We start from the raw sequence: 13,625 nt of genomic DNA on the forward strand, positions 1-13,625 counted from the left end.
TGGTTCAACTAAGAGATTCACAACTGTTCTGTATGTTGTTTACACTGTTTTGCTTTTAACCTAAATTCATCTACTTCACCTGCTGAATATTGTTTTTCAGCCATGCATATTTTTAGAACGCACGCACAAATAATCAAATAGTTGTTCTGGGTCTTGACAGAGCTAATGGATGAAGCAGAGCAGATTTACATTTTGAGAATTGCTATAACCTTTAACAGAAGCATCAAGAGTCAGGTTTAATGTGTGGCATGTGACACATCACCTGACGAAGTGTGTGTGTGTGTGTGTGTGTGTGTGTGTGTGTGTGTGTGTGTGTGTACGCAGCATGCGCAAGATAGGAAGCATCACCACAGGAAGAATAATTAAACAATTTCACAACTCGACACAATATGTTGCATCATCTTTTCTGTAGGTTGAACTTGCAGTGGGAACTGCAGACTCGATATTAGTATCTGTTGCTGGAAATCTTTAATTTAATTTGAATGGCTACAAGGAGTTACTAATGCAACTAATGGATTTGATTGGTCAACTCCTTTAATTTGATTATAACTTGCTGCCAAATATATACTAGTTATGTCTTCAGTGTAAAAATGTAGATTTCAATGTGAGATGTTCGGCTTCTATTTACGGAAGTGCTTTGAAATTGAGCTTAAAATGTCTTATAATCACTTAAGATTGTCATGTATGTGTTTGTATTTAAAGTGATTTCCACCAATTTTTCATCTCAAAATTATGTATTTATTATTGGGGAGTACTTTTGAGTCTAAACACAATTGTTGCATTATGGGAAGTGTAGCATCCAGCGGGTTTGGACCACCAACGTTATGAAAATGCTTTATTCAGGAGCTGGAGGGCCCCTTTGTTATCTAGTCCCATGGTTATGGTGTGTAGTTAATATTCAGTTTAAGGTTTGGATATTCTGTAAAACTTTGATCATCATTCAAAGCTCTAGTTGTAGAAACGGAAGTGCAGGATCAGTGTTTGGCTCCTAAACTCACCGCCACACGCACATTGTTACATTCAGGTGGCTCCATGGAATAGATAGAGATTTACGCACAGAACTTAGTTACTTAGAGTTTAGTGTTAAATCAAATTACGGAATCAGACGCACTACTCATGAAACCTTTCTGAATTCTCGGTCAATGCTGGATTAAACTTTATTTTGGCATCAGCAGACACTTCTGGCATCACTGGAGTTAAATGTGCTTCAGTTTGAGTGACAATCGGGGGCAGACAGACAGCGGGATGACTCGTGAGTTTTGATTGAGGAGGGTTGACTTCTCGCTGTAGAGGCTGACAGAACACAAGTCAAAACATGGTCATGTTGCAGCGGTGCGTTTTTAAGAGAATTCAGCAGCTTTATTCAGGGAATCAAGCAAGCACTAAAAGTCTGCTGTCTGGGTTTTCCACCGCGCTGCTTCAGGGACACAGACCTGCTGCCTGCAGGAACATATCAAGTAAGTGACTGAATTTATATCAAGTGATCGGTACGGATTTTGTATTTTCTTTGAGGAACGCTATCAGGTGATCGGACTGGCGCTCTTCAGGACTCAATGTTGGCTTAGAAATCGAACTTAATAAATCTTTGTTTGAAAATGTGATGCTGACATAACTATCAATTTCTTGAGATTTCGATTGTAAATGACTGATTAACATTATTGGCACCGAGTTAAAAGCGCTCACCTCTGATGCGTAACCTGTATTTGTTCCAAACTTTTTCTCCATTTGCGAAAACAAATTCGCTTGCCAAACTCCTGGGGTCATGAACTGGAACTAGGTTAGAGGTACAGAAGATAGTGTTGATGGTGTGGGTAACCAACACAGTGACCTGCGGTGTGCGTAATCAGGCCAAAACCTGTGCGTAATGTGCGTACCATGTATGACGCCCCAACCCCTTTCCCAGAGAGAAACTTCTATCCAGCCAGTTAGCGAGTCGCTGAGTTGAGTTCCTCTCGTGGTGGGTCACGTGTGTATGTAATTGATCGCATGCAGTCATTCATTAGCTCTTAAGTGCAGTTGGTATTCTGTGCGCAACTACAACTAACCATCTGAACACGCATAAAATCTGATGTGCCCATTTCATTCTGCTCACAGAGGGCAGTTCACATTCAAACCTCTGTGAGTGACTTTGGGTCAGAGTGTAAAAGTTGGTAGAAGTTCTGCTCTCTGTGTCCCAGCAGGTCTTCCAGATGTAAAGGAGAAGACTCTTGTGGTTGTAAAGCCAGATGGAGTTCAGCGTAGTCTTGTTGGGCAGATCATTCAGCGGTTTGAGCAGCGGGGCTTCAAGTTGGTGGGCCTCAAAATGTTGCAGGTATAGAAGTCTGAAATAAATGTGTTTGATGATGTTTGTTTTATGTGCAAGTTCTCTGTATAATTTATTTTACCACAGCTGACTCTGTTGTGAAGGTGTCCGAGGATCTCCTGTCTCAGCACTACTGTCAATTGAGGACTAAGCCCTTCTATCCCACGCTGGTGCATTACATGACCTCAGGGCCTGTGGTTGTTATGGTGAGGGTTCCTTGTAAGATACTCCTGCATCTTTTCTAAAATTATTTCTACCTTTGCATAAGGTTGACAGACATGAAAGGTATGGTTTAGAAAATGCCTGTACCTAGTACTTAATGTAAACAGTATTTCAGGTGCCAACCTGCTACAAAACTCAACAAGTCTGGAATATATTGTATTTTTGTGTGCATATATTTGTTGTTTTGTTTTTGTTTAGGTGTGGGAGGGCTACAAAGTAGTCGAAACGTCACGTATGATGGTGGGACATACTAACCCAGCTGAGGCCCAGGCAGGCACAGTCAGAGGAGATTTCAGCATTCATGTCAGCAGGTAATGTGATGTCATTATGTGCACAGTGAGTATCAGGATTAAACAACAACATTATAAGCCTGCCACCACCCAGGTGTGTGATTTTTCTGATTTGATGGTAAATTAACGATGCATTTTGGTCATTTAAAGGAACGTGGTGCATGCCAGTGATTCACCGGAGGGGGCACAGAGGGAGATCCAGCTGTGGTTTGAGGGAAAGGAGCTCCTGAACTGGGACAGCTGTTACCAGACCAGTACCTGTGAGGTGTGAAGATGCTGAGAGTGGAACGCAGTGAGAATCAGTAATACTACCTCTTCTCCTGCTGCTCAAAGGTCTGTCTCTTGTGACAGTGTGACCGCAGTGATTTAAAAAGATGAGTCATATTCAGTGTTCGTACCAAGTAATTTACCTCATTTTTATACTCTAAGCTACATTAGCAACTACACACATATAAATGTATAGCTGTCCCATCTTTTCATTGAACAGCCATAATTAGAGAGGTTTACCTTTGGTCTAAGGATGAGATGTGTGTAGAAATCATTTGTCATTCTGGCCCTTTCAGCAGATAGATACAGTATTTTCTTAAACACAAATGACCCATGCAGAAATTGTTAGTGGCTCAGAACCAGATTTTCATATTAAATATTATTTTTATAAAGTAGGTACAACATCACCTAATAAGTCCTTCTGAATAATAGATCAAATTTGACGTGCTTGTTTATTTGAAACATTGCTTTTATCAAAATCATAATGAACACTAATCTGAACATGCTGTAACAATGTAGGAACTGACTTTCACCCCCAGCAGCTGCTCTGCTGTGTGATGATACTGCACAGCTCAAGTGAAGCTCAAGCTCAAGTTTTTCATCAAAGAGAGAAAAAAAAAAATCACAAATGTTTTCAAAAGATTGAAATCCTCTTTTTGGCGACACAAAAAAACACATTTCCACAAAGTCTTGCTGAGAAGGAACAATAAAATACTCTGTGTGTATGTCCTAAAATAATTTATCTAATTATTCTACTTGACTAATCGAGTAAATGTGTTTACTTAAATCATTGAGCAATTCTCTTATCTCTGTTTGAAACCACTGTGAGGCAGAAGAAATTAAATACGAGGGTGAACAGTTTCAAGGCAAGTTCAAAACTTTGTTAGGAACTGTCTGTAATGGGAATAGTTTTGCATAGTTGAGCCTGAATCAAATAATCACTCTTATGAACATCTGACCTCTGGTGAATGTTATTTATAAAATGTGCTGGTGCTGTCAGCGTAAACATCTACTGAAGCTATGTGCCGTGTGCTGCTCAGCTCCGTATGATGATCATTTACCTGGTATTGAACTCTGGAATGATTCAGATTCAGTTTGTCTTCATTGGCACTTTTTTAATTCTTCTTACAGCTGTAAAAATGACTTGAGTCTGACTTATGCACTAAGTATCAATTATAAAACTACTTATCAAGAATTATTCAATTCATTCTTGAAATTGTATGTCTTAATTATATAACTTTGTCTATGTCAGAAGATGGAAAGAAGGGTTGCAGTGAACACATAGCTATGATACAAAAATACACATACTGTTTTATTCAAGTCTGTACAGTGACAGCAATGTATCCCTTATGTATCTGTATTGTACATTATGTCATGATATCACAACATTTACAATGACAAACACAGAATCAGAAAACATTTTAGTCTCCACAGAACATCATAGAAGGAGTCGTGACTGAAATTGTATATTTATGACATCAGTTTAATGTGTATTTGGTCTAAAACCCGATCAGGCTGCAACATGCGACATGTCTTAATACACGTTGATGTGCAGGCAATAAAAACTAAATCAATGAAACATCTGACTGTTCTGTAGAGTCATAAACATTTTTAATAGAATGCACTTTTATAGTTCTAAAAAGTAGATTCAGTCCATTGTTGGTAATACATCAAACTAATAATCAGTATTTGATTTTGTTTATTGTACTGAATGTTTGCTTATTGCCATGATACTGAAAACAAATATAAAACAAATATATAATAATAGAGATATTTAGATTGTAAAAAATATGATGAACACCACACGGTAAGAATAACTTTAGTAAACTCTGGTGAGAATTTGAATTTTTAAAGCCCCTCTGTCTTAAAAACATGTATAGTCAGTAAGTACTGGTGAGTGAGCTTTACCTTGAACACAGCTTGCCTTTGTTGATAAATCTGCAGCACATAAGAGATATAACCGCATGTATGATGACTCTGTGCTTCCAGCTGTGTATACTACATTTATCTCCATTGATCCTCGATGCCACATCTGTATTAGTGGATGTTTAAATGCTCCATCACACTATGGCACCCTCTGATGTCAGGTTGATCTTCAGCTTTTGCTTCTCCATCACCGTCTCCAGTTCTGTGGCTTTGTGCACATCCTGTGGATGACAGAAGGCAAAGTGTGTTTTAACAGAGAAATATCAAACATTGTTTTTTGGCAGACTTGAAAAGAAGCTTCCCAGAGTTTTTAGTCTATGATATATGCACCTAAATTTGAGTTCTGTCTGGTCCCATTTTAAACCAGTGTCTGTGCTGTGGAGGTCAAATTAAAACACAACCATGAAGACATCCATTATGAAATTCCTTTAATACCAGACTGAGAACAAGAAGGCTCTCTAGTAACTGTAAAATCTATCCACTGCAGCTATTAAACTATGAGCTCTCAAAGAGCTAATATGCATTTTGAGTTTTGTAAATTGAAAGATAAATGATTTTTAGTCAATGTAGGTCAGTAACAATTTGGTAAAATGACGTAAGTCTGTGCAAAAGCCAAGGCTGAGCAAACAACAAGCTCAGGACACATGGACCCAAACACAATCACACAAACACAAACACACAGTATATCCAGAAAAAACAGACACTGGACAAACCTCGAGAAGGGACTTCTGCACCATAATTTGGCTGTAAACTCTCGCACCTTCCTCTGGTGACACAGTGCGGAGCTCTTCCTTATTCAGGGAAAAAAGCTGGGCTCCATTTAAAATGCCCAGACTCTGAACCGTCCTGACAGAAGAAGAAAGTAACCAAATTAGTTACAGTGTCTGTTCACCTTCAGAGAGCTTTTATTGTGAAAGGTTCACTTATAAACAACAGAAGTATCTCTGAATAATCTAATGCAAAGTTAAGCTTCTCTTCTCACAAGATTCACTTCTTAATTTTCCTGTTACACTTCATGGTGTCCTCCTAGCTCTCTGTGTTAGTTAAAATCCAACTCCACTCAGTTTACAGGTTATGTTGCAATACACAAACATTGGCAGGGAGGACATTTTGACATTTGAGGGCGCTATTGTGCAATTAACAATATCTAGGAGTGTACCTTTGAAAGCTGCATATGCTGCATGTATAATGCAATTAATTTATTCTCCAAGTTCACAACACCCAACTGTCCAATAAGCACCCACATACAACTCACTGACTCACTTTAAATATTGTAGAGTCAATAATGCTCATGAATCTTTTTCATTTAGTATAATAATAAAGCCATTCATGAAGTTAAAACTAGTTTAGCATAATATGGGTAATTATATCATTAGTAATAGAAATGCATAGAGGGATTCGTTAAGGCACACAACCAGTGTTTGATATGTTAGACGTGAGTTAAATTTGATTGAGGCTCTGCAAACCCTAACCCTTGTTCTCAATCAGCTCTTTGGAAACAGTGTGAGCTGGTGTTTCCTCCATCAGTGCACACTCACTGCTGACTGAAGCCCTTGGTGGTGAGCCAGGCCTCCACCTCGGCAGCCGGTGAGTGGTAGTTCAGGGGAGCAGAAGTGTCAGCTGAACGGGGTACCACCAGCGGACGGATGGAGCCTCTTTTCCCAGCCAGCCGCTGAAGAAGCTCATCATTCATTATCATGACTACACAATACACACAAAACCAAGTGGTCAAAGTGTGCTCAACCTTCAAGGTTGTTTTGCATTTACGTGTACATAAATGTTCATGGAAGATGTCAACAAAATGTCTACAGACTGATATTTCTGCTCTATTTGTTTTTAGTTTCATAGAATTCAGTATAGAATACGTATAGTATGTTATAGAAACATTACCATAGCTCCAGACCATTTATATGACGGTATACAGAGAAATACAGGAAAACCTAGGACTGGTTTTCCTGTATTTCTCGGTGATATGATATGAATGGTCAGTACATTTGATAATTCAGACCTTTGTACACTAATAACAAAAGAGCTAAATTACCGGATCATTTTAACAAAAAGACTATTGCATCAGACACATCAGTGTCCATGTAGCATGTAGCACACAGGATCTAAGGAGTGGAAGCATGAGACTCAGCTTCTTTCTCTTAGAAACTGATGCACAAAAGGCAGATGAGGCATCTTAAAATTGGCTGTCTGTCTACTGGGGACAGGACTGTAATAACATGTATGTGACCAATGAGAAACTGTTACTGCACATAGGCCTGTATACTGAAATATTACACAATATACATACACTACGAAAAGAATGACTATACAAAATATGTATGTGTTGACTCAACAATATTATGTCTTCATTTATTTATTTGTTTATTTGAACAGCTTCTACTAAGTTGCCGTGTCTCCGGTTGTGTTGATGGGTCGCAGATTAAGAAGTTGAACACAAGAAGCTCCTGGGATCCAATATGTTTGTGAAATCACTTGATATTCTAACAGGCCCCCTTTGTGAGTTACCATCGCTGATAATAATAAGATAATAGGTACATTACCTCGGTCACTATCTTCTCCCTGCATTACTGTAGATGGTAAAAGCATGCTCTGTGGTCGCAATGGGCTTGTAGGTGTGGAACTGGTTGCATCTGGACTTGGTGCAGCATATGAGAAGTACTTTGTCCGAGGGAAAAGGTCTGTCTTCTGTTGTGGAAAAGCAGGAATGAATTTAAAAACTGCAAGACGGCATTAAAATGTTTGAGGCACTGACACAAACAACAACATTGTGTCTGTACTGTACCTTTGACTCTCTGCGTACCACTGGGCTGTCTCTCCCAGTGTTATTCAGAGCAGACAGAGGCTCCAGGATATTAAAGGGAACAAATCCTATCTGGTCAAACCGATTCTGACACTTCCACCATCGCTTTGATGACTCAATTACCTGGAAAAAGATGACTCACAAATAAGTTTTGTGACATATCCCAAGAATATGTCTTCTTCTACAGGTGGGTCACCACCTCTAAGTCTAATTATGGGTGTGTACCTCTAGTGTTTCTCCTTGTAGCACAGAGAGTTCACTACTGTTTCTAGCCACAAAGTCATAGCTGCAGCAGTAAAGTCTCTCACCCTCTGGTGGGAGCCAGTTTTCTTCTCTGAAATAGAAATGTCATTTAAAACATATGCAACATTTAAAAACAAATATAACAAAGCAGAGTAACACACCAGTAATCTAGAGATCCTCCAGACTGATTTTATGAGGCATTACACTAATTGCAACTATTAGGAATTTGGCTAGCATTGTCACTCCTGCCGCAAAACATAATTATGCCTTATTCTTAAATGTTGACAGGCTTACACTTCAGCAGTGCCTTCACCATGGCCCTGCCCTGTCTGTCGAGCATGGTCCTGTTGAGTCTGTGCCGCCCTGCTTTCCCTGAAAGCATCTTGTTTGTGCTGTGACTCGATGGGATCTTGCCAAGGCTGGCCATTTGAGTCATAGACCGGAAGTTGCCATCCATCCAGGAAGACAGGTGAGTATGGAGGAACAGACACACTAAGGTGTGAACTGGGAAAGAGGACAACAGGATTTTGTTAGAGCAAGATGACACACTCTCAAACCACACACACACACACACACACACATACATAAGCACACAGACCAGGGTGAAGTCCAGTTGGGCCCTAATGAAGTCCACAGCTCCTTTTCCTCTTCAGTCAGATGCTCGTGCAGCAGTGAAACAGCACCACTGGTCATAGCAGGACTGACCACCGACGCACCCAACGCTGGCCCTCCGGTGGTTTTTACCAACTGTGAAAGCAAGAATCACCACAGTCAGTATCACAGAGAGCGAGAGAGAGAGAGAGAGAGAGAGAGAGACTACTAAATGAAACATTAGAAAGACCCACCAGTTTAAGAGGAATAAAGACAGAGTGCAGCAGCTCTGGTGCGTCAGGCTGTGCGATGGATGACTTGAGACGGTCCTAAATGAACCAGCATAGAGTCATTCACATTTTCATGAACAGTAGTTTTATCAAAATGTACAATGAGTTACTCAATGCTCAATTATGACTGGTGTAATCTCACCAGTAGACTCAAGGAGTACTTGATTTTCTGAAAGATGTCCACAAATTCTTCCTCTGATGGAGAGCAAGCTTTCATGGTCAACAAATCATCTGCACACGGAGGAGCACAATGATAGCCACAACCAAAACAACGTAACATGATACACATGAAACACACACACATAACCACACCATGATCACTGTTGTTATTATATATGCATTGATTTAATTGATTGATTGATTGATTGATTGATTGATTGATTGATTGAACTTGATATACATTTGTGTCAGTAAGCTATAGTTATCTAGAACAAATTGCAAGATAAATAGCATGTTTTTAACACAATCTGTGGGAAAATACAAGAATAATAAACATCAACGCAAAAAACATCTTTAACTAAAGGAGTGGAGTTCTTGTTCTAGCTTGCTCCAGCAAGAACTCCTACAAAGCAACTGCAGTGGTAGTGACTAATGTAATCCTGTCTTCTGTTTCATTATTAATACAATCATACAGTCATTGCCTTTGGTCTTATCTTGCGTCACACCTATCCCAGCACACTCTGGCCAGAAACCTGGTCAACACCCTGGTCATGTTGCCAAGACAACCCACAGCAAAGACAGATAGACACAAACACTGAAACTCCCTTTCACACCTACTGGCAATTTATAGTGTGCAAACATGAGGAAACAGCAGGTGACAACAAAAAGTTCAAGGTTGGGGACCAACACTCCCTACTGCTCCTTCTACTGATCTTCACATCAAATCTCATGGATCTTCAAACAGGATGCAAACTATACATTAATAATATTTTTATCATGTTCATATCATACCAGTACCAGTGGATAGCCACTTAATGCCAGGGCCATTGTCCAACAGAACTGTTGGTGCATTAATCTTCCTGGATTGAGTTGACCTGAGCTTCAGTAGCTTCTTTGTCATGTTTCTTGGTCGTGCTCACTAGAGGCAAGAATTTTAAGAATTACCTGGAAGGATTCTTTGGCAACCAGCCAGTTGACCTGCTTCCAGTTTGTGAATCAGTGTGCCAGTATTCAACCTTTGTCTTTAGTTCCCTGCCTCTACACTTCTTCTGCAACCTTACTCCCAAGACTCGAGCCTGTCAGACCTCTGCCACCAGCTGATCAACAGTCCTTCATACTTAAACCACACCTTAAACATAACATCGGACTACAGTGCATATTGTTATTTGGGTCTGTTTCTGAAGACTCTGCCAGGTTAGTATTTTTACATGCAAACTGTTTTTTACCTTGATCATCCTAGTTAAACTTTGACTGCAGCAATTAGTATATTGGATGGAAGAAGAACTTACCCTCTTGGTTCTCCTTTTTCTTTTTACTTCTTTTCTTCTTCTTCTTTTGGTTAAGAATACTCTGGGCCTCAGCTGTCTGCTGCAAGCGTGCCATGAATCGTTCCACATCATCAAAGCAGTGGTTAAGAATCTCCTGATGAAGACATGCACTGTATGTTTCAGCCATTTACCAGAGCAACTTACAGTCAGTGTTTCGATATTTTAACACTTTATATTACTGGTAATTTAATAAGTCATTAGTGAGTCAAAAAACATATGGAGTTGAAACTAACCAAATGCAGTATGCTAACACGCTACCCAATGCAATAGCCCTGCAATAAGTTTATTTATAATGTTTATGATGTTTAATATTTGAGACTGTATTAAAGATTATAATGGAGTTCAAGTAACACCTGGACCTGTCTCAATAAACAAATACTGAACATTATAACCATCACTGGATAGAAATTACTGCAAGGCTGCAGTTTGTAACTATTGGTCACATAGGTGAGGTCAACTCAAACTTCAAAATGTAGCCTCTTCGTATACTCCTTCAGAGTAATGTAAAAGGCTCTTGTTAGAGTTTAAAAAGTCCAATCCTCCCCATTACCTCTCTCTATAGTCATACTGACTCTTGTTTTAATGTGGACGCTGGTAGTTGGTGGTTAATTGTAATATCAGTTAACACAAGTCAACTAAAAGTGTAAAATAAGTGAAAAAATGATTTTTATCTTTTATGTTATTCTATGACTTTGATCATCTTTTTCTATTTGTGTAGCATGAAGGAACTACAAACTTCCATTTTGTCATACAGCCTTGTGTTGTATAATGATTAATACATTTCCATGATTCTTTGAAATGGTGGAGAGGGAAGAAGGAGGGACATCATGCAGCAAAGGGCCACAGGTTGGAAACCAACCCAGGACGCAGTGGTAAGGACTCAGCCCACCTTAAATAATGTGTTAATTTTGTATAAATTAACATTATGTACATTTCTTTTTATATTCTGAGCAAAATATGCATGGAAGATTTCACATTAACATATTTTAATGTCTTGTATTTATTAAAATTAAAATACTATATAGTATTCACCTCACCATCACAGCTGTTATGACTTCTCTCAGTTGTAATTCAGGAAATGTGGCTTACTGACTAGACTTGATGGGACCACATACTAATCTTCAGGTTGCCATCTCCTTTGGCTTTTAGATCTTATTGATTATTTGTAAGCTTTATTCATCAACCCATTGACCCAGATATATGCATGTATACAAGAGAATATATAAATTATTTGTGCGAGCACATACCACTTCTTTCTCTGCATTCAGTAGAGATGTATGATTTGACTCCTCACTGATACCATTCTCTGAGCAGAGGAAGAACAAAGCCATTAAAGAAGACACACAAAAACAGGTCAGTTGCAAGCAGCAGGATAACATGTGCAGCACATTCTCACACATACACATTAGGTCAATATACCTTTGCTAGAATATGAGTAGATGGGCAGCCCACCAGGAGGAGGCTGCTCTCCTGGAGTTATCATGACTCGGACACCTGAATACCTCCTAGGGATCACCGGAGGTGGGGAAGACATCTGTTGTGTGTTGATGCAGAGTAAAATCAAACATTTCCATACAGTAGGGGATAGTAGAAGTATAATAAACATTTTTCTTTCTAAATGTTTACCGGTTGATCACCTTTTGTGTGATTTTTCTAACTCCTTATTTCCTGTTCCTTGGACAATGTTGTATTGGCACTCTTTACTTTATCTTAGTATTGCTTGATTTTAACTTTCCTAGCTGGACACTGAAGATCATGTTCAAGATTTTTATCAACTTAACCCAACCGATCAAAACAAGCTTATCTTAGCTTCGTGTGAATATCCTAAAAAATTATGAATGAGAGCTCTATATTGTTGCATTCCCCAAGCTGGTTGTAAAAATGCTGAGTATTCAGTCTGCACACTGTGTGACGAATACACACGACAGGAAAAACCACTGTCACCAGATGTACGGTATGCAGGTGACACAACCACCAAAACTGGATAAAGAAACTGCGCCAGCTGAATATGAAGATCAGTTCATCACAAGTCTGTGCAATGTAAACACAGTGTAGCTTTTTACCTCATCTCTTTTCCTCTACTTCCTGCCTTTCCTGTGTCATCCCTCCCCCTTCAACATATTGGTGAATCGGTGAATTAAATATTTAAAGCTTTAAAAGTTTATGCACGGACAAAGCCTGTCATGCATTTACAAACTGTTAAATATTCTAATCTGTGGTTAAAGGGAAGCTGCTTCAAAAGTCTCCTCTTAGCAACATATTACTGACATAATATGAAAAAGCAGCTGCCCTTCTCTAACCCTCTCTCAAACACACACACACACACACACACACACACACACACACACACACACTGTTTCCACAAAGTTAACACTTAAAAATCTTTAAACATCACTGTACCTTTAGTGCGTGTTTGAATCCGTAGCACAGACACCAATCCTCGTGCTGAGCTGTATGTGCACTAAGCTTAGCTGTTTACATGAGGACGTCCCACCTTCTTGAGATATGCAGAAACGAGAAAAACTAGTCTGGCTTTTCGCAGTTAATCTGTGCTGCTTTCACTGTTCTCTGACTCTCTGATACACACACACACACACACACGTATACAGGCTCCCTCCCTCCCATTCTGCATCTTTGTGTAGCCTCTCCTTCCTTGTGACAGACACTTCCATCAACAATTGCCTATGGCTTGTGCCAAGGGGCTAATGTGATCTGAAACACATGCCATTCGAGAAATGTAATGCAGTCTTCTTCAAACTCCCCACCTCCATAAATTAAGACACCAAGTTTCGTTTGAGATTATAACAATGAAGCCAAAGCCAAGATAAGGCTAAGAGGTGAATAAAGTTCATGAAAAGTTCAAATTCAGAAATATGAATAAAAAGAAATTAATGTTTTAAATGAAATTGAATTGGGTTGGATTTTTCTCAAAGGAGAAAATGTACTATTTAATTTGTCTTAACTCATTTGATTTGAACATTCCCTCCTATGAGGACGTCCCTTTGTGGCTATAAAACCACCTGCGTATTATTTCATAATAAATCAGCCATTTTGTCCTGTACTGTACCTGCCTCTCCTTTAAAGAGAAGCTAAGGGAAATCAAAGGAAACTGTGTAACCTTGAAACATTTAATCTACTTAAAATCTGTGAATGAAATTTTGGAAATAAAAAAAATGTGTTGGTAGAAAGTAAAGAAGT

The 13,625-nt window shown here is 39.1% G+C and overlaps 2 protein-coding genes across 4 annotated transcripts; one reads left to right on the plus strand and one right to left on the minus strand.

The window, feature by feature from the left end:
• The first annotated feature begins 998 nt into the window (after positions 1-998).
• nme4 (NME/NM23 nucleoside diphosphate kinase 4) lies at positions 999-4,660 on the plus strand. Of its 3 annotated transcripts, none has more exons than XM_051387838.1 (5): positions 999-1,457; positions 2,181-2,311; positions 2,407-2,508; positions 2,723-2,835; positions 2,965-4,660. In XM_051387838.1, the coding sequence occupies exons 1-5, from the start codon at positions 1,316-1,318 to the stop codon at positions 3,083-3,085; spliced, it is 609 nt and encodes a 202-aa protein (XP_051243798.1). In that variant the 5' UTR covers positions 999-1,315; the 3' UTR covers positions 3,086-4,660. The 3 variants fall into 3 exon arrangements, with proteins under 3 accessions (XP_051243798.1, XP_051243797.1, XP_051243799.1); XM_051387837.1 differs by having other exon boundaries at positions 1,000-1,457; positions 2,178-2,311; XM_051387839.1 differs by lacking the exon at positions 999-1,457 and having other exon boundaries at positions 2,175-2,311; positions 2,390-2,508.
• On the minus strand, positions 4,368-12,980 carry eps8l1a (eps8 like 1a). The gene is made up of 14 exons (XM_051387836.1): positions 12,828-12,980; positions 11,847-11,961; positions 11,675-11,733; positions 10,389-10,521; positions 9,083-9,171; positions 8,905-8,979; positions 8,658-8,806; positions 8,354-8,563; positions 8,042-8,150; positions 7,799-7,939; positions 7,557-7,701; positions 6,546-6,708; positions 5,721-5,853; positions 4,368-5,228 (listed from the first exon to the last, which is right to left on the minus strand). The coding sequence occupies exons 2-14, from the start codon at positions 11,959-11,961 to the stop codon at positions 5,142-5,144; spliced, it is 1,608 nt and encodes a 535-aa protein (XP_051243796.1). The 5' UTR covers positions 12,828-12,980; the 3' UTR covers positions 4,368-5,141.
• Positions 12,981-13,625: the final 645 nt, after the last annotated feature.

This window comes from Dicentrarchus labrax, unplaced genomic scaffold (genome assembly GCF_905237075.1).
Source record: "Dicentrarchus labrax unplaced genomic scaffold, dlabrax2021, whole genome shotgun sequence".
NCBI lineage: Eukaryota > Metazoa > Chordata > Actinopteri > Moronidae > Dicentrarchus > Dicentrarchus labrax.